Source organism: Nycticebus coucang, chromosome 7 (assembly GCF_027406575.1).
Source record: "Nycticebus coucang isolate mNycCou1 chromosome 7, mNycCou1.pri, whole genome shotgun sequence".
In the NCBI taxonomy this organism is placed as follows: domain Eukaryota; kingdom Metazoa; phylum Chordata; class Mammalia; order Primates; family Lorisidae; genus Nycticebus; species Nycticebus coucang.
Genome location: NC_069786.1, coordinates 108,092,998 through 108,114,610, shown reverse-complemented (window position 1 = coordinate 108,114,610; position 21,613 = coordinate 108,092,998). Strand labels below are relative to the sequence as shown.

The 21,613-nt window shown below is 39.6% G+C and overlaps 1 protein-coding gene and 1 long non-coding RNA gene across 2 annotated transcripts; one reads left to right on the top strand and one right to left on the bottom strand.

The window, feature by feature from the left end:
- The first annotated feature begins 2,402 nt into the window (after nucleotides 1-2,402).
- On the top strand, nucleotides 2,403-10,652 carry LOC128589770 (60S ribosomal protein L35a-like). The gene is made up of 2 exons (XM_053596474.1): nucleotides 2,403-2,736; nucleotides 10,450-10,652. The coding sequence occupies exons 1-2, from the start codon at nucleotides 2,403-2,405 to the stop codon at nucleotides 10,650-10,652; spliced, it is 537 nt and encodes a 178-aa protein (XP_053452449.1).
- Nucleotides 10,653-17,176: 6,524 nt separating this feature from the next.
- On the bottom strand, nucleotides 17,177-21,156 carry LOC128590845 (uncharacterized). The gene is made up of 3 exons (XR_008381346.1): nucleotides 20,963-21,156; nucleotides 18,667-18,836; nucleotides 17,177-17,385 (listed from the first exon to the last, which is right to left on the bottom strand). It is a non-coding gene; the product is annotated as an uncharacterized LOC128590845 (long non-coding RNA).
- Between the last annotated feature and the right edge of the window lie 457 nt (nucleotides 21,157-21,613).

Sequence of the window (21,613 nt, the reverse complement as noted above, 5' to 3'; positions counted from 1 at the left end):
ACCAAAATGTTGTTCAATATTAAGGTAGCTCAACACCACCACTTTAACAATTCTTACTTTCCTACATTATTAATCATTATTTTCATTTATTTTCTTCTAGAATTCCTAGTCTCCATTTAATTCTTTTCTCACTTTAAGGTCTTTTTGAGAGACCATTCTGGACCTCTCAAAACCTTCAAGACCCCCCTCTTGCAGAGCCTATATAATTCACCCCACTGATTTCCAAGTAATAGAAAAGTTGAAAAAAGACACAACTGAGGCTTTTAAGCCTCAATGATGCAACTTAACCTTGGCCAAGAATAATAGATAAGATTGATATTTGTTCAAACTAAGGGAGGAACATTCTCCATTTTAAAAGACATTGCCTAGAGGAAGAACAGCCAAATGTTTTTTACTAAAATTTGACTTCCTTATGGAGACTGGAAGATTTCCTGGAGTTTTATTACCAACCAAAAGCACCTGAGAGGCCAACTAATTTCAAAGATTCAGCTCTTCTTAGTTGTTTAATAAAAACCATAAAATCCACCTGGATAGGAAATTTAAAGATAAAGGAAACAACTAATTAAACTTAATTGGGTCAGTCTGGGCAGGCTGATTACCCTGTTTGATTGGCCTCCGGAGAATCTGATCATAGATTCACCAACTGCAACTTGGCAAAAGAAAGCCTCAAGTCAAGACAGGTGTTATATTTCTGTCTGACTAAAGATGTAATTTTTAGTAAGAAATACGAAAACAGGTTTAAAAAGGAAACAATGTACTAGGGTATAACACAGTCAACCACAAGTCATTGTGGAGCAAAGGGAATTATTTGAATAATTCAAATAATAAGCTTATTTTATAGGAGGCACTAGATTTCCTACACCTGAATTAATCAAATATATTTTATCAGTTTTTCTTTGCAAGTTCTTTCTTGCAAAGACAGAAGACATGGATGAGTCAAACACACGAAGAAGGGTCAGGTTTATCTAAAGGACCCATATAACAATCCAGCTTGCAAAAGAGCATTGACTTCTAGCATTTGAGAACAATCTTATCTCAGTAGTGTACATGTTTATCATAATCATTTATTCTGGAACCCCTTATTTTGAATGTAGAAGTGGCTAATCTGGTTAGTTAATGAGGGTTTTAATTGTATCAACAAAAGTGATTTTGCACACAGAAATGATTTTTGCATCTAGAAAAATCACTTTAGAGCTTCAACACTTACAGAAGAACTCAAAGGTGTAACTAAATTTTCTTTAAGGATATATGGACTTATGTTTCTCAAAGTGGCCTGTCAAACGCATGAATTAGAATCACAAGTCCCAGAATACTAAAGCAGCATCTCTGGTGTTTGGTCCAGGAAATTTAAAAAGAAATCCTTTTCAGGTGACTCCTGTTCACTCTAAAACCTGACAGATGCACTTCCAATGTTCTGCTGAGTGACATAGTAAGTAAACCTCTAAAGCCCAGCTTCCTTATTCCCTGTGACCATGGCAACTTGTTTTACCTCTGTGTACATGGTTGCTAAAATAAAACATAAAGAGTTTCTATCCCAGGCCAAGTACAGCGGCTCACGTCTGTAATCCTAACACTCTGGGTGGCCATGGCAGGTAGATTGCTTGAGCCCAGGAGTTCAAGGCTAGACCAGGAGTTCAAGGCTAGAAAGAGTGAGATCCTGTTTCTACTAAAAAAAATTGAATAACACTCTGGGTGGCCATGGCAGGTAGATTGCTTGAGCCCAGGAGTTCAAGGCTAGCCCAGGAGTTCAAGGCTAGAAAGAGTGAGATCCTGTTTCTACTAAAAAAAAAAAAAAAAAAATTGAATAGGTGTTGTGGTGGGGCACCTGTATGCCCAGTTACTCGGGAGGCTGAGGCAAGAGGATCACTTGAGTCCAAGAGTTTGAGTTTGCTTTGAGCTACAATGCCACAGCTCTCTACCCAGTGTGAAAGAGTGAGACTCTGCCACAAAAAAAAAATATATGTATATATTTTCTATCCCAGATGTTGTTACAAGATTAATACATGAAAAGTGTTTAGTACAATAACTGGCTAAGGAAATGTTGGCCCTGCTGTTGTTTTCAACAGTAGCATTACCTTGATAAAAATAAGTCAATTAAAAAGTGGTATCTTGATAAAATCCAAGCAGTGACCCTGTTCTACATTTTCATATACTAAATAGTCACTAAATGTTAATTTATATAGATTCTTGAACCTCCTTTAGGGTCTTTTATTGTACTTTTAATATATCTGGCCATGGATCTCTTGAGATATAGAAAAGGAGAGAGAATACATAGGCAGGAAAATGTTCTATGGGAAGAATATGTAACAAGGATAACACAAGAGACCTCATCTTTATGAAGTGCTCATGCCATCTTGGGGCCTGTGGAGGTCTGTTGGGAACAGGACTTCTAAAAGGCAAATATGTCTGGAAGGCTGCGGTCCAAGGCCATTTTTGCTGGTTCTTTCCAGAACCAAAGAGAGCACACAGCTCTTCTTAAAATTGAAGGTGTTTATGCCCTAGATGAAACTGAATTTTATTTGGGCAAGAGATGTGCTTATGTATACAAAGCAAAGAATAACACAGGGACTCCTGGCAGCAAACCAAATAAAACCAGAGTAATCTGGGGAAAGATAACTCGACCCCATGGAAACAGTGGCATGGTTCGTGCCAAATTCCGAAGCAAGCTTCCTGCTAAGGCCATTGGACAAAGAATCCATGTGATGCTGTACCCTCAAGGATTTAAAGTGATGAAAAGTAAATAAAAGTGGATTTGTGCTGTTGTAAAAAAAAAGAAAAAAAAAGAACAAAGGGAGATAATAAGTTTCACATCATGCAAAGACCAAAACCAGGTTGTGCTTCATTAACTGTGGTCTTTATGTTGGTGCTTCAGATTCATATATAATATATAATTATATAATTTCATCTAATTTACAGAAAACAGTGCAAGGAGGACGTTATTCTTGTTCAAATCGAAGGAAGAGAAGGTTCAGTGATTTGCCCCTGGTCATGCTCTGCACTCAACCAGTGACTGGCTGAGTTTGCATTGAAAATCCTGTCCTTCATGGCTTGAGCTGAGGAGTAGATACAAAGGGGCCTGCTGGGTGCCCAAAACTGAACCTCCATGGGTCTATGAACCTCTATGGGTCTATGGACACAGCAGTGAAATGCCCTCACAGAGCTTCAGTCTAGCAGGGAAGGTGAAAAATGAATAGCTCTTGATCAATATTACAGGAGGTTAGACTATTGGAGGTTTGAGGAGTTCAGACAGCGTGCAACTACAGTCGGCCCTAGGAACAAATTTAAGTCCCCCCACATGTGACTGACATACCTATATGTGTCTTATACTGTCTCTTAGCTAGGACTTTATTGGGTGTTTCCCAGAAATGGCACGCCTTTACAAAAGAACTGAGATCCTGAAGTCCCCTCAGCAAGATTCCAGACACTAAGAGCCGCCATCCCCATGACCTGCCCTGATGTACTCGGCCCCTCCTTAAAAAGCTCATGGTCTCAACAGACTTGAGACTATTTCTTCTCTTCTCCCAACAGGTGTCTTTCACATTAAATTTCGTTTCTTGGCAGTCCTCCTTCTCTCAGTAATTGAATATTTGTGTGGTGAGCGACAAGGCCGAAACACCCTAGCAGTTTTGAGAACATAACAAGGAGACTAAGTTTACAGAAAGGATGAAGAAAGGGCTCCTCCAGAAGGGGACGTTTAACCTGAGACATGAGCAATGAGTAGACGTCAACAAGAGAAAAAGGAGAGAACTAACAGTAGAATGAGACTTATGGGTGAAAAGCTTGAAGGAAGAATAAAAGAGATACTTGGAAGGAAAATAATAATTTCCCCAAAGGGTGGAACACCTCCAGCAAGAGCTGGGATGGTTGGCAAGGACAAAATAATGGGAAGCCTGGCAGGTCAGTCCAGGATTTGGGAATTCATCAGAATAGCAAAGGGCGGGGAGGGGGGGGATTGGGGGAATCAACAAAGGAGTTAAACAGATTCCTGGTCTGAGATTTACAATTTGTAATCCACACCCACATTCCATGCCTGGCACAAACACAGTAGAAGACTAGGTGGAGATAGAGTTCCAGCCTTCACTCACGGTTCTTTGGAAGGATCCCGGCTCTCTGGATACTATACTCCTGCCAATCAAAACTGATGCACCACAAATATGCTAAGTACCATAAATACTTAGCAATTTCCACTAAAGGATAGCTCCAAGCATCACCTCTTATCTTGATCTCAAGATGTACATCAGCTGTTCCTCTCTTGGCTTATTGTCTGCAGCTGTGCAATAACACCCCCTGAGGACCCATTAGAGTCAATTTTATTGGTAACTTCTGCTTGCTCAGGAAGACCATCATCAATCAGCTTCTGGGAATGAAAGCCAACCACAGCTTCTGTGCTGACACACACTTGTAAGACAGTGAGTACTAGAACCATGTGGAAAGATAGATAGAACAATTAAAAAAAAAATCAGTACACAGAAATAGCCTTTTTGTGTCATGTTGATAAGTCGCTGGCTGCCTTAATTTTTAGTTGCAGTCACTGCTGACTATAGAATGAAATTCATTGTGCTAATCTTGAGGAATGCCTTAGCCTGGAATGTTTCTCACAGCTTCTAAACTTTCAACTTTTCAATAACTGATTAGCTGCAGATTAAAAGAAGGTGTGGAAGCAATTAGCTGATTTCATTCCTCCTTTGATTTGCTACTGAACAATAACAAGATTGCAGAGTCTGCCCTTTTGTTCCCCTGCTGTTTCTCCTCCCCTTTAACCCCCTGCCTGCATCTGTCTCCTAAAATCTTCCCTCTGGCTGACTGGTCCTGCTTCTTTATACCTTTCCTCTCCTAAAGTTCCTTTTCTGCCTTTTAAAAGATTGAGTTTGGAACTAAAAGTTTTTAAGGATGCACCCAACTCCTTGGAAAAAGATGCCTCAGAATGTAAAGGAGAAATGGAAAATAAATAATGTATATTGTAATTTGATGTTGTGATTCCCATCACTGCCCACAGGACAAACACACAAAGGTTGGGGCACTGCCCTGTGAGGAGATTCTGCATTGGAGAGGTTGGGAAGGAAAATGTTTAGCAGTCTCTTCTCCCTGAAATGATTGTTTAACCAGTAACTTACCACTGACTACTTTTTCAAACTAAATAAATGTCTTATAGGCTGGTATGGGGAAGATGAGTCAAATGAGACTTTCTCACCTGAAGGCCATGAGGTGCCAGGCCTGAAGGCTGCAAGGCGTCTGATTGTTTTGAATAACTATGATTAAGTGAGCAGGTGCCACATGTCCTAAGTCATCCTAATTGGTGTTTAATTTAGAGCCACTGCTGTTCTGGCTACTCTATAAGGCCCCAAGGCTTTCCACCTGGTGAGGGAAAAAAGGCACATCCTCCGGCCCCATGAGCTGAATAAAGGGCATGGCATAGCTACCTTTGGCTCCCTGGTTCTTTTCTGATTTGTCTGAATCCAATGAGAACCTTTTCTACCTCAATTATTGGCACTACAACTGGAATTTATTAAATGTCCTTTTAAAATTACCCTAGCATATAAATGTTCAATGGAGACTTCCAAAGGTGAGCCCCCAGTGCGTCATGCCCTTGCATAATCTCCCGTTGAGTGTGGGTGGAATTTGCATCTGCTCCCAAACAACAGATGATGGCAAAGGTGGTGGGATGGTGCACTGGCCATTAGATTACTTCATGCAGTGAAGGTGATTTTTTTTTTTATGTTTAGCAGGTGATGCTCCTTCCAGCATGCTACATTGTATAAAACTGACCTACAAAACTAGAGAAAGAAATTCTCCTATTAGCCTTAAAGAAAGTGGCCATACTCTGAGAGTCTAGGAGAAGACTCACATGGCAACAAAATATGTGGGGCCTCTAGTAACTAAGAACAGGCCCCAACCAACAGCGAGTAATAAATTGGGAGCTGAATTCTATAGCTGCAAGGAGATGGATTCTGTAAAAACCAGAGGGAGCTTAGAAGTAGAACGTTCCTCAGTCAAGGCTCTGACAAGAATGCAGCTTGGCTAACACTTGATTGCAGACTGAGACTTGGAGCAAGAACCCAGCTGAGCTGCACGTATACTCCCACCCTGCAGAAACTCTTAAACAATAAATATCCAGTTCTATTTTTTTCTCTTCCTTTAGGACTTTAGTAGTATCATATTTTGGCAACCAGATTTCTGTTGCAAAAAGTGCAACATAAAACTGACTTGTTCCTTTGTAGGTGTTCTAGTTGATTTTTTTTTTGTCTTAACCAAATTGAATGACAGATTGCACATCATTTGGAGAGAATGGATAGACTTTAGGAATGGCAACATGGGGAACTTGTGTGCCCTATCACTAGTGACACAACCATACTGGTGAAAATTATTTTTAAAATAACTCTGGATATTATCCTAAGGGCACATACAGGAAATAGTAAAACATTCAAGAAAATCTATAAAACCTTCGTAAGAACAACAGGAGTCTGTGACATTTTAAGCTATTATTTGCCCTTTTTCTAGCACAGCATGACAGATTCTAATCTAGGCAGGTGCAGCCCAGGAGCCAGGGATTTCTTTCCCCCTAGTTTGTAGTCAGGGCTACAGTATCTCCCTGTAGGGAGACCACCAGCACCTCTGCTGCTAGAGTTCAGTGTTACAGAAGCTCTATTCCAGACAAGTGTAGCTCAGAGGTTCGGGGCTTCCTTCTTCCCCCTAGCTCTCACATTGGTCACCCAGGGCCCTTGTGCCAGCTCACGTGTAAGTAGAGCAGACCTTCTGTGCTTGAAGAGGCAGGCTGAGAAGACCAGAGGCTAATGCCCCCTACAGTGCTGTAGATCACTGTTCTTTCCCCCACATCAACAGCAGTGGTGCAAAGGTTTATGGTGAACATTTAAGGGGAGACTGGTAACTCCATGAAAACAAGCTAAACTGCAAACCAGATGGAAGTTTAACAGAGAGAATCAGGGAAAGAGGCAGCTAAGAAGATTCCCTTCTGGAGGAAGAACAAACCTCAAAGGTTAGGTTCAACAAGTACCCCTTCAAAGAGAATGGAATTTAATTGGATTAGCCTGTGGAGGAATTTGTGTACTGGGACATTGTTGAAAACAATAAAACAATCAGCCCGTGGAGACTAGCGGCTGGGTGTGATACCATCAGAGGCAGACTGTTCAGCGGAGATCAGGAAAGATGACAGTCAAAGAATGGTGGCTACCAGAGTGGAGAACAATTAGGACGTAAGATTGGTTGGGCGTTGTCAGAGTATATATAGTTACTATTAGATATGAGGAGTAAGTTCAACTGGTCTATTGTACAGCAAGGTGGCTGTAGCTGTCACAGTGGTGCAATGTACAATCTTGGCTCAAGTGGTGCCCGACCGAGGAATCTGTCTGCCCATCTCCAAAGCCAATCAACAGAGAAGCGGATGAGAGGGCAAGAGTTTTACTAATATTTACAGAAAAGCCAGTAATTCTAGAGAACAGCAAGGGTATTGCCTCAAAGAACTGCTCTGCCATCCTGTTTCCCTTTGTTACTTTAATTCTCACAAAGTAAACATCACCATAGTATAAACAGATCCCTCCTCAGAGGTTACAAAGTTACACAATACACAATATCTTATTTTTTTTTATTTTTTTCGTAGAGACAGAGTCTCACTTTACCGCCCTCGATAGGGTGCCATGATGTCACAGGACTCACAGCAACCTCTAACTCTTGGGCTTAGGCAATTCTCCTGCCTCAGCCTCCCGAGCAGCTGGGACTACAGGCGCCCGCCACAATGCCCGGCTATTTTTTGGTTGTAGTTCTGCCATGGCCGGGTTTGAACCCGCCACCCTCGGTACAATATCTTATCTTAAAGTGGTTACATCTTCAAAGCATTTATAAATTTATAGTCAACACATCACAGGGTGCACAGAGGGCCCTGGGTCCTTAGCCAGTCCAGTCTCTCAACTTATCTATGAGAGTAGCCGTGGAAGTGAATAAACAATCTCCTTGGTAGGACCTGACCAGCATTGCTCTGCATGAAATGACCATTCAAGTTCACTGGCTAATAGCAGAAGTAGTTGCTGCCATTAAAATCCAGATTATTCACCATTCAAAAACACTGGAACTTCAATTTTGGATCACCAGACCATATCTGTGCTTTTGAAGAAGGCAAAGTTTACCCTGTCTATTTAAGAAAATAGATTGAAATATTATCTTTTCTTTATGAAAATATAACTTTGTTAAAGAAAGTGAATGTGAACAAAAAATAAAATCCTAAGCACCCCCCTCCACTGAATGGAATCTTCTCAACCAACGGGACCCCAGAGAAACTTACTGAGTTCCCACTAATGAGAGGCCGGGATTTAGACAGCAGCACTTTACCCTCCCTCAGTCACGGAGAGCAGGCTTGATTTCCAAAGGGCCATGTTTTCCTGATTAAAGACCACCAACCATGAAGGGATGTTAACACTACAGCACACTCCGAGAGGGCCTTCCTGTCCTTGTTTCACCTTTTAGAGACAAAGAGGGCAGCGTTTTCAAACACGGACCCCTTAAAAGACAAAATGATCCATCTTAAGTAGGTATATTTAGTCACCCTGCTTTGTATAAAATCCTGTTCCCTCGGTCCCTCCTTTGAAGAAAGTGTCCTAGCTTATAGATAGGACCTCTGTTTTCCAGACTCTGTAAATGGCTACCATAGGCAGAAAACTATGAGAAATCTCTGCTTCTCTAAATTATAAACCCTTTTTTTCAGTTAACATGAATATAAGTTATATTAACCAATGAAACATAACTCCTTTATAGAAAATTTTCTGCAAGAAAGAAAGATCTAGAATGCATTTCTTATTGATTTTTTTAAAGATATAAGACTTTTAAAAACATTTTTGAGGTTTTTATTATACTAAATGTTCTGTAAGAATCACAGACCCTGGAGATGACCCAGCTTTCCCTTTTATAGATTCAGACGCAGAGCCTGTAGGCCACACATTTGCCCAGCACCGGTCTAGTTATGTGATCACATGACCCGAGGGGCCAAATCAGGGTGAGAGGGAGTCTCTGGGCTGTGTTACCCTTCCACTCCTCTGTACCCTACAGCCCCAGGTGAAAGGTTTCTATTCAGAGGCATCCATAGTTCACCCTGAGCAGTGTCCACAAGCCTTGGGCTGTAAGGTGTGTCCCAAAGCACAGAGTGAGAAGCCAATCAAACTGCACATCTGGGCAGCTTTCCGTGCATAGCACAGCTGCTTTGATTCTCCTGGGGAGCAGCCCAGTGGACAAGCTTTCCCCTCAGTGCTGCGGCAGGCCAGCAAGGCACTTGTGATGCAGAGGTCTTGGCAACCGTGCATTAGGTTCAACAGTGTGATGTCCACGACTGAACACCAGAGCAACAGGTGCATCCAGGTGTTCCATGCCTGGGCAGCACCAAGGGGCCCTCCCTAATCAGGTGCGTGCTGGAAACACACGCCAACATGGCCCAACGTGGACTTCAGCCCACAAATACCATGAAGGTTTGGATTTGGGGGATTTACTGAAGATAATGTACATTTTACCTTTGAAGTGTGTAAAACTGTATAAAAGGTGCTGGACATTATGGATATACAGGTGAAAAGAACCAATTCATTTGATTTTTAAATCTATAAGTTATAACTCATACAAGGAATTTTTCTATGGAAAAATCATCTTTTTAAATGCATTAAGATATGTTTTTTTCAATTCAAATATATTTTAAAATACTTTACATTTTCAAAGTTCAAATAAAATTTCTGGGAATAAAGTAATGTCCATAAACTTGTAGAAAGTTAAAGATAAAATTCTGCTAGAATCACTCCATGTGCAAACTTTAATGATATATTAAAAATTACAAAATAACTTTCAGATGAAAGCTAGAGAAAATGAAAATAATAATAGATCTAGTAAATTTGGATATTTGGTAATTCAGTGTGAATTTTTAATTACTGGGACTAAGTTTTAAAAAAATTGCACTCTATGGCGAGATCATATTCTTTAGGGCACATTTTTAACACTAATGACTGTGTAGAAATACAAGATCCTACTGAGGGGGAAAATACTCTTTTCAAGTGATATTAAAATGTAATTCATCAGGAATTTTGCTAACTGCTGGTGTTCACCAAATAGCATGTTCTTCTGTCTTGCAAACAGATTCTATGTTACCTTGTTGTGAATATGAAAGTCATGCAGAAATCTCCTAAAGCAAGAACTATGATGACAAGTCTCCAAACATTCTAAAGCAGCTTTCTTCTGAAGAACTGTTCACCATGTCCATAAATCAAATGCCATTGTCCTTAAACAGAAGAAAATGGTTACTCCATCACTGGATAGCCATGACTACTAAAATCAGTGACAAGGGTACACGGTAAATAACCAAAATGTCTCCTGGCAGGATGCAATTCATTTTATACTCTTAATCCATTGTAAATTTCTTCCTAGAAAGGGCTACATTTCCCACCTGTGATTAGTGCCCGTCCACAGAGCCGGTTCAGCTTAGTGAGGTCCACCAGACGCTCCTCCGCTCCTCGTGGGCCTTCAACAGCGGGTGGTACTGTGGCACATGTGACACCACAGGCGAGGACTCCGAAGCCATTGGCTTGCAGGTGGACACGGAGACCACTTGTGCCGAGCAGGCCCACACTTCACGCTGTGCCCCACGTCCATCTGTGTGCACGGGGCTCTGAGGCCACCTTCCCATGCAGGTGATACAGGGTGGGCACCTCCCCTACATGGGCATGAGCTGGGCCAAGCACTTGCAGAGCCTTGGTAAGCCAGACACACCCATGCCCCGTGGACGGGGGTGGAGGGGCAAGCACCTTTTACATATTTTTTAAATACAGTACAATTGAATTTTAGCTTCTGGTTGAAGATCCGCTCCAGAAATTGATTTTCAACGGTGCTCAGCATTAGAAGATCTAAGAGTTATTAACTTCTTTGTCACAACCACAGACAACTTTTCAGAGTGCCCATGATAATTAGAGGGAAAAAAATTAACCTCCCTGTGACCTACTTGTGTCTACACTCCCCTGCGTGTAGTAGAAAGGAGAAACCTCTGTACCATGTGGACCCTACATAACATACGGACGTTACCCCTCATACTCGGTCACCCAGGAAGCCTCTTTTCACACAGGGTAGTGCTATCCTTTCTTTTCTTTTACTTTTTCAAATGTACTCCTCCCTCTCAGTGGAGCCATATAGAACTTAATTGACATGTTTTTGTTTAAATTTTAGAAATAACTCCATCCTTAGGTGGAGTCATTTGTAACTTAATTTATTTTTGTTAAAATTTTACATAGTGCCCATCCAAAAGTTGTAGAAACTATTCTAAAGCACCAAAACGTCCCTAAATAATCATAGTTCTGTGAGAGAAATTTATGCAAGACTTTTAAATCGAAATACTGCTTGGTGAGTAGGACAAAACGCTGGTCCTTGCTGGGCATTAATAAAATGCCCACGTTTAACCAACCACATGTAATTCAGGAAACAGGCCTTGAATTGGCGGCAGCAGCAACAAATTGATAGCAAGCATGGATCATTACATTCTGCTAATTAGTGGGATATCATTCCTTCTATCAAATCTGAAGTATAATTGATTAATCCCTTAACTTTAATATATGTCACATCAATTTGTTTTTCATGTCTTAATAGCGATCTCTTTGTTTTCTTAACACAGTCATTCCAAAATTAGGGATTGAGCTGTCAACACACATTTGCAAGTGCCAGAAAGTATGTTATTATGCTGGGCTTTATGGAGAATGCAAGATCTTCAGTGTGAATGTTTGTTCCCTATAAAAGTTATGTTGAAATTAAATTGTTGTGGGGCTTTTAAGAGGTGATTAGGTCACAACGACTCTGCCATCAGGAAGGGTTAACGATGTTATCCTGGGAGTGGGTTATTTACTGAGACTGAGTTTGTTACGCAGGCAAGCTTGCCTGTACTTTCTCTCCTTGTACCATGTCTTCCCTTCAAAACTTTTCACCCTCCCACCGTGGGATGACCCTGGACAGATGCTGCTGCCAAGCCCTTGGACTTCCTCATCTCCAGAAGTATGGGCTGAATAAATCTCTTTTCTTTATAAAATTACTTAGTCTATGGTATTCTAAAATCTCTTTTGCCACCAGGGTACTTAGCTATTATAAGCAGTCCTTGAGTTATAAGCATCTGACTTACATACAACTCGCAGTCATGAATGGAGGCTATTAAGTCCCCGAGTTATAAACACTGACTGACACAAACTCGCACTTACAAACAGAGGCTATAACAAGCAGTAGGTAAATACACCTGTTCCAACTCACATAAAAATTTAACACAACAAACCTACAGAACCTATCTTTTTTGTATCTACAGCTGGGTAACTGGGAACTAAATAAATTTTTTTTTTTTTATTGTTGGGGATTCATTGAGGGTACAATAAGCCAGGTTACACTGATTGCAATTGTTAGGTAAAGTCCCTCTTGCAATCATGTCTTGCCCCCATAAAGTGTGACACACACCAAGGCCCCACCCCCCTCCCTCCGTCCCTCTTTCTGCTTCCCCCCCCCATAACCTTAATTGTCATTAATTGTCCTCATATCAAAATTGAGTACAAAAGATTCATGCTTCTCCATTCTTGTGATGCTTTACTAAGAATAATGTCTTCCACTTCCATCCAAGTTAATACGAAGGATGTAAAGTCTCCATTTTTTTTTAATGGCTGAATAGTATTCCATGGTATACATATACCACAGCTTGTTAATCCATTCCTGGGTTTGTGGGCATTTAGGCTGTTTCCACATTTTGGCGATTGTAAATTGAGCTGCAATCAACAGTCTAGTACAAGTGTCCTTATGATAAAAGGTTATTTTTCCTTCTGGGTAGATGCCCAATAATGGGATTGCAGGATCAAATGGGAGGTCTAGGTTGAGTGCTTTGAGGTTTCTCCATACTTCCTTCCAAAAAGGTTGTACTAGTTTGCAGTCGGGAACTAAATAAATTTTAAAAACTTGTTAAAGCAAAAAAAAAGAAGCCGAGATGTATTTTATCTTTCAACCTCTTTTAAGCAATGGCCATGATATTGGTCTTGAGATTCTCACATGCTGGGTTTACTGTTCACACTGTTCATATTGGCTACCTAATGCCTTCATTATACTTAGCAATAGAAATAAGAATATTCTCCCTTCAAAAATGAAGACTATAAAACAGCTTGATTTCTAGTGGCAAGGGTCATTTTTATTTTGACCTGATGTTGTAAAATATTGGCCTCTAAATTATTCATGGAAATATTTCTCTAAGCATTTTTATAACCAATTATCACTTTCTGCATTAGGCTATCATTTCTATTATTGAATATTCTAGAAACTATGATATAGGAAGATGTTTTTTTACAGTTTAATCTGCTAAACCAACTAATCTACAGATCCCAAAGTTGCCTATACGTCCCACATCAAGGGACACAAAGGGGAAAAGAGTTTTAAGAAAATATTAGGCAAAGAATTGACTACATATCCATGACTCAGTATTTTTTTTCATTGCCATTTAAAAAAAAATGGGGTGGGAGAGTTTTCGTACCAGATTATTTAATCAATGATGGATGTGTGACACAGTGTACATTTTTTAATAGTTTGTGGTGATCTCTTGCTACATAAATCATTCACAGTAAGGAAACTGCTTCACATATAGGAAAGGGAAGCCCTGACTTGCTGCTCCATTACCAGGGTCTCGAGTAGGTGTTGTATTGTAATTCCTTCCTCAACCTCCTTTTAAATTTGATTAAACAAAGAGCAAATATGTTACTGCTGTGCAAGAGTGACACATTCATTAATCACAATACAATTTATAATTATGAGCTACATTTGTTTATTGTTCTAAAATAATACCCTGTTTCCTCAAAAATAAGACATCCTCCGAAAATAAGACCTACTTACAGGAAAGATAAGACATCCCCTGAAAATAAGACCTAGCACATCTTTGGGAGCACACCTTAAAATAAGACACTGTCTTATTTTCGGGGAAACAGGGTAGCTGCCATATGAGTAACTAATCTGATCATAATATTCCATTAAAAGATTCAACATGGCATTATAAATGTAAACTACGGAAAGGATTTAGCGTGGTTGGACAGTTTTCTGTTCTGGAATGGAAGGTGTCACAAGTTAACCACTGCCATGAAATGGTCAGTAGAGAATGCATATGGCAGGAATTTCATGATGGAGATACCTCTAAGTAACAAAAAAATTCTGGCTTTTATTTTTATAGCATATTAATTTTAGTTATAAAAGTAAGAGTTAAGAGTATAGCACATAACGGCTTCGGGTTGTTAAATGTGTTTAAGGATCTGTGTACAAAGATAAAAGTAACTACAAATGCCTGATTTCTAACTCATGCTGATAGTTAGGCATTTTCTCTTTCTCATGAACTCATGTTTCTTGTAGATAACAAGCTTCCCTGAGGGAAACGGCCCTGAAGAGAGAAGGGTAGTAACTATTACTGAGAGTTTACAAAGTGCTAGGCTCTATTAACATTTCTTTTTCCCAGGGAGCCTGTCTCTTACAGCTCCCAAAGCTCACCACTAATGCAAAAGCTTCAGCAGGTGTGTGACGGGGGATTATACAGGCCTTGGTGCATTGTGGAAGTAAAGCAAATTTAAATCAGACATAGCTGGGTTCAAATCGTGACTCTGCCACCTACTGGATAGGCCCTGCTTAGATGGCAATCTCTTGAGTTTCAAGTTTCTTGTAAGTGAAATGTCTATTATCTACTACAAGTATAAAATGTTATAAGGTGTAGAAACATGTGCCAAATCATAGGCGTTCAATTAATTATAGTTAGTGCTTTAACTATATTTGTATTAAGTATTAGAAATAGGGTTAACACGAGACAGTCATTGTTCTGTGAAATAGAGGTGAACAAGATAGAGTGACTCAGGTTGACCATTTTTCCCAGGTTTCCTCAGGACTTCCCAGTTTTAGCACAAAGTCTCACATCTCAGAATCTCCTCAGTCCTAGGAAAGCCAGGACAGTCAGTATCCTGCCAGAGCACTCAACCTCACAGACTATATCTGGATGCCAGTAAAGCTGTGATCACAGCATTAAACTGTAATTTCAAAGGGTGGTTAAGAGGGAAAGCAAAATATCATCCCTAATTTTGTGTTCAAGTGAGCCTGAGAATCCTGGAGGATTTTAAAAGGGCTGTTGGGAAAATCAAGAACTGGATTTGAAACAGAGTGTGCTGGGAAAATCAGGAGAGCGAACAGCTGACCGAGACCAAGAAGATTCCTTGAAGCTCCAAAAGGTCCTTGAGAAAATCTATAAGGGGTTTATGATCTACCTGGAGACCTCCCATGGAGGTAGACGGTATAAAGAAAGCCAAATGAGCACACCATTTATGAAAGAGGTATAGCAGAGAATATTTTAGCTAATGTTTTCTTTTTTTAATATTTACCATTATTCTATTATTTTTTTAAGTTCAATATACAAATATCCATTGTATACCATTAACAGAGAATTAAAGTTAGCATGACAACACAAAGTATGAAATACATAGAAATAATTCTTCAGAAATATACACTATTTCCACGTGGAAAACTTCTACTTATTATTGAAAATATAAAAAGACACATGTCTTATATGTTGCAAAATTATTATTAATGATTTTTTGTACTTGTTTAGGTATTCCTTCTGTTGTAACTCGACTTATTGTCTTTCTAGGGATATCAGTAGACCACATAGCACATTCAGTTTGCTGATGGTAGCAGACAGCTGACCCACTGCGGGGCACACAAATCTGACACTGGGTGTTGTTATATATGCGAGTACCTTCAGGCTTTCCTGTATATTCATAGGAGTAAGCCAGTCACACAGTTTTGACAGTTTGCCTAGTTCAGGTTAGCTTTTGGATACATTTTTCACAACCTTCATCATGTCATACCCCTAGGATTAAAGAAGGAAGGTGAAAAAGTCCAAAGCAAAGAATCAGTCATCAGTCCCACGCCGCTGCTGCTCATCCTCAAGCTCCCGCCGTGCGTAGACCAGTTTTAGTGCAGGTTTTCAATGGACAAAGCCTGTCTGAACCACAGACTCAAAGCATCACATAGTCTGAGGAAATGCCTGCAGAGGGCTTTCCTTTAGCAGGTGGGGTGGGGGAACTAGACTGTCAGTCATTTGCCTCAGCGTTAGCTTCCATAGCCAGTGCTCCGAATGTTAGCCTGCTTTCCTTCATCACCTGCACTCTTATCCCAATACTGCTCCACGCTCCCTTTCTCCAGTACTTTCTCCCAGGCCTGCCCTCCCAACCAAATCTTCCTTCACTTCTGAAGCCTCCATCAGATTCCAGCCATGTCATCAGCATTGCTCATGTCACCTCTTTTCCATTCCACTGCTGCTGTGCTAGGTGAGGCCTGCATCATGTTCTGCAATACTGCAGCAGCCTCTAACTAGTCCCTCTGCCTCCATTCCACTCTTTCCAGTATGGCAGCCAGAGGGAGTTCTAAAGTGAAAATATGATCTGACTCTTCCCTGATGCAAAATGAAGTATGATTCAGGATGTTCAGGTTAAAGCCCCAAATTCTTAATTTGGAAAAGCCACAGTATCGTGCACTTTCTGCCCGCGATGCTTCCGTGTTTTCCAAAGTGTGTGCTGTGGAGCACTGTTTCTGTGTACTGAAAGTATACTATAGAAACAAGAAATTCTTTGGTATCCTAAGTTTGGTATGAAATAAGGTTTAATGCTATAGCGTTTCTTTTGATATTAATGTGATAATCTCTTTTATGAATCTCCAGAAGAAAGATATAATTTTCTTTGTTTCTTCAAATCAACTGAGTCTGGAAACAGTTTTTGCAATGCTTCTACCCAAACTAATTGTTCCTTTACAGATACTTTGAAGGGTGTTACTCTATCCTCACTTGCTCTTGTCTTCCTACTAGTACCTAGTAGCCTTTACCCAGCGCATATGGTAATTCTGGAACCCATTGATCCAGGGTTCCTCTGCTCAGGACTGGACAGAGACCCCCATCTTTAGGCCTAAACAGGCCCTTTGCAGGCCACATTCTCTTGACACAAACAAGCTCTTACAAAAGACATCTGACAGATAGCTCATCTGGGCCGCCCCTCCTGGAGCAGGGAAGAGTTGGTCTGGAGCAAGGGCCACATGGACCAACTACGGTAGTTTTAAAATTAACTTCTGCCCACTGTCCCCTGGCACCACCAAATGGTTGTGACATATTCCAGACATTTATTCTCTCTCCCCAAACCTCCAGCCCACACGATAGAAACAGCAGCATATAAACCCTTATACAGAAGCTCAAAAGGATTGCCCACATTGGTCACCCTCTGCTGCTGGAGTTTCTGTTCCCTTCTTTCACTTATCCATCAATAAAATCTATCATTTCACTTACTCGCATGGTCCATGGGTTCCTTCTTCTCTTCAGAGACCAAGGACCTGGCAGGGAGAGATTCCAGTTACACCATCACAATCTTAAACAACCTCATGTCTTTGCCTGGGCTGTTTCCTCTTTCTGAAATGTTCTGCTTTTTTACTCTTCTTCCTAGCTAGTGATACTTCACCTTGAAGATTCAGTTTGAATACAGTCCCCCTTCATCCAATTTAGATACCCCTCCTCGAACTCCCGGAGTACCTGGTTCATTCTACTTAGTACTCTATTTCTCTAAGAATAAAGGATCTCTTATTTACCTTGGTTCCCTCAGTGATTGCTTAAGTATCTGCCACATAAAAGATGTTTGTTAATTGTTCGATAAATGGAATGTTTAAGATGATAGAGCGGAAATCTTTGAACCAAAATTTAATGGGGAAACTGGACCAGGTCTATAGCAACTACCTGTCTGCAAAATTAATAAAAAGAAGCAAAGCTGACTTTCTGGAGTGCTCTAAGTGCAGAAAAATGAACTGCGTGACCTCTGGAGTCTTCCTACTTGCTTTTAGAGTCTGTGAAGTTCTGGGAGAATAATGCATATCTCTATGAGTTTGATCTAGCCCTTTCAAATAGATTCTTCTTTATTTGAATAATGTATGACATACCCTCCCAGCTGAATGTCAATACCAAAAACAAATCTGATCTCAGGTTTCCTAATATCTCCTGTTAGAATTGCATTTGAATTCAACAAGATTACAAAACCTTTGATAAAAATTACTGGGGATTTCTTCCTACTCTTTTCACTGTCATTTACATGGCCTATCTTTTCTATGTTTATTTTGACATCATAAATCCTCTTACAGACATTCAAAATTATCTTTTCTTGGAATGTTTAGTGAAAACATTTGAATCTATAAATGAAATTTCTTATTGTTGTAACCATGCTTTTTCTCATCACGTATTTTTTTTCCCTATTCTCTTATAACTTCTTTTTTTTTACTAATTCACTCTGATAGGGATGCTGACAGACAAAATGAATGATTAGTGCCATTTTATATCTCAATGTATAGATTTAAATTTAGTCACAGTGGTTCTAGTTGAAATTTTAATTAGTCAAAATCTTTTAGTCTTAAATGAAGGCTACCCACACATGCCATTTACAAAAACAATTTTTGCACAAAGTAGATCTATAGTATCCCTCCTTCCTGAAAATTCTGAACATGTCACCTAGAATAGCAAAAAACAACATGTTCCATTTTATTCTCTATATTTTGGGTTTTAGATATGCACAGTAAAATTTTTCATGCATGCCAGTACTTAAGACTCAATAAAGGAGCTAACTTTCTTACCTCCTGGAAAGAGTTGTCTGCTAACTTTCCTTTTTCTATTCACTCTTCAACATACTCCAGCATGGTTCCACTCTACCACCTCATGAGAACATTATTTTAAATGCTTTTTAACCTTTGTGGCATTCTTCAACATTGATGAAGAGGTAGGGAAGGATAAAGTGGTTCAAATTCTGGTGCAGATAAGAAAAAGGAGAATTTTGGAAAAGTTGGCCTTAGTCTCAAATATATTTTTTTAATTACCTACCTAACAATCCTTTTCCTTATGTTCATCAATTCTTCTTGGCCCATAGCACATGAAATCATCCTCTTATTTGTTAAGAGAAATGAAATGTTATCAGAATGCCAGTGTAGGAGTGAGGGAAAACTTGCCCTTTCCCCCAAATGTTCCCTGAAAGATCAACTCACAATTAAGGCAAATGAATAAGTGAAAGGTTTATTTACTACACCTGGGGATAATCACAAAATAATTAATATCCCAGTGAAGTTCAGATTTTTTTTTCATTAATATTATATATCTGTCCTTTTGAGAGATAGTGGAGATGAGGAGTATATGTAATTCTGTTTAGGGGCAATAAATGGTTGTTAAGGAGGATGAATAGATGGGGGAACAAACTGACTTGTAAGTAAACCTAAGAGACAGATATTATATTTTTAATGACTTGGGCCAGGTCCGGTTGCATTCTTGATCTTCTTGAGATAACAGGGAGCAGAAGGGAAGTCCATTGCTCTTATGATCTCTCAGTCCAGTTTACGAAGATAGAGGGAAAGCCCCTTCTGGTGTTTGTTGATCTTTAAGGGCATTAATTCAAAATACAGAAAAGTCATATTTTTGGTTCCTTCACCAGAAAAACTGAAATTTCTAAGTCTAACATGTCATAGAGACAGCACATTATAAAGCATATTGCCCAAGAAATGAATGAGTGTAAACTCAGATTTGTATGTGTGAACTTAGTTGAAGAATTAACATATTTTGAACATTTTGATATAAATATTAAGAAAATAACCTCTTTAAGCTTAGTACATCATAAACTCCTTGATGGGAAAGCTATCTTCTATTTTTCTCTAATATATTTTACCTATCACACAAGTAGGCACATTTTTAAATATTTAAAAAGCACTTTATGGCAAATATTAAGTAAAAAATATGTAACCGAGGGAACAGCCTGAAAAGGGGAAAAAATGTTTTTTAAGCTGTCTCTTTAAAACTTCTCTCATACTTTTTGGGAATTAAAACCTGTACACCTTCCCAGAGGAGTGTCCTTTTTCTTTGTACCTTAGGAGATGGCTTAATGGAATTGTTGGGAGGAGGTCATCAGAGATGGGATGATCAAAACCACCAATTATAGTTAAACAGCAATAATGTGAAGCTGAAACACCTTCCCCCTCTTCAAAGGCTCTGCATTTCTGCTTATAGTTACGAAATGCAAGTTTGACATTCTTTTCACTTGCCAGCAAGAAATATATCTTTCTTTCCTTCTCGAAGCACTTGTCCTCATTCAGCTTTGAGGACAAGTGCTGAACTTTAGGTAACAAACTGAGACGCAGTAACTGCAAAATTACAAAATGCATTTTTTTGTATTTCCAATCATTGCTGCAGGGGAGATTTTCTTTAAGAGAATAGAATCACCTTATGTGAAGCATCTACCAGAAATTTATTCAAATAATCTGCAGCGATCAGATTAGCTTCTCTGTGGTCAGGTGTTAAGTACATTGCAGAGAGTACAACTCTGTCCACTTAGGTGAGATACCATACTTTTTTAGATAACTCTAAATTTCTAGAGAAAAAGCCTACAATTTGGTACATAGTGATGAGTCCTCTGAACTCATCACTGCTTCCCCTAAGACTGCCTGGCTTGCTTACCAACTCTCCACAATTATAATTTCAAGCCTTCTGGATTTTCCTTAAACCCTGATCCTTCTCTATTCTCTGGCATGTCAGTAAATGATCCTCTATCTGATTTTGCTTAAAAATTAGAATCAACATAAGAAAACTTCTACAACCCTCACCACCAAATACACAAACCTACTCACACAGACGCTCTGATTCACTTCTTTTCCTGCTTTGAAAATAAGTAAAATATCCTTCTTCCTAAAAGGGACATGAAACTCAAGAAAGATATATGGTGAAGATGAATTTATTGCTGTGAATCTACTTCCTTAGTTAATGAAATCACTAGCCTTATAGTTGCTTGTGCCAGAAATGTGGAAATTATCCATATCTGTCTACTTCATCACATTCAACAAAGCAAGGCCTGTTGAACATGTTATCTAGTTTTGGAGCTCACACACTTCTTACCATTTCTACAGTCAGCACCAAATGCATCGTCTGTCACTAGAATACTGCAATAACCTCCCAGCAGTCACCTTCGTGTCGTCTTGTGTTCTTGCAAACCATCATTATACTTCAGCTACCGTAGTGATAAGTTAAATCATCTCTTCTCCACTGTCCTCTTGGATATTACCCCATGCAACAAGAAATAAGATCACTCAGTGTACCTTTAGAGAAATTATCAAAGTCAGTTAAAAAAAATAATAAGGCAAGTTGCCAATGCACTGAAGGTAAAACAAGAATGTGAGAATACAACTAAAATAGAAACCTGTGGATACTTACTTCAGACAAACTTTCCCACGTTTGATCTAAAATATCCCCCTACTATGAAATAGATGAAAAACCCTGTAATTCAAAACCAGAATTGATTATAAGCTTGATATTCTCTGTCTGCTCTTGCAGATCCATTCTACACCAACCCTTTCCAGCCTGCTTCTCCTGCAGTCAGCTGGCCACTGTGGTCTGCGTTAACCAGATGCCTTTGCTTTAGCTTCCCGTTAGATTTTCTCAATGAAAATTACCTCAGAAGATGGTAGAGTGGGAATACAGCATATATGAGATATTTATTCTCCCAGTTCTCTTCCTCTTGTTAGTAAGTCAGTGGAAACTATCCCCATA

Excerpts from the sequence above, each read along its gene's own strand:
- LOC128589770 (XM_053596474.1), top strand. The coding sequence starts at position 2,403 with ATGTCTGGAAGGCTGCGGTCCAAGGCCATTTTTGCTGGTTCTTTCCAG. Across the intron at positions 2,737-10,449 it reads AGGATTTAAAGTGATGAAAA|AGCCGGTTCAGCTTAGTGAG; the intron begins GTAAATAAAAGT and ends GCCCGTCCACAG.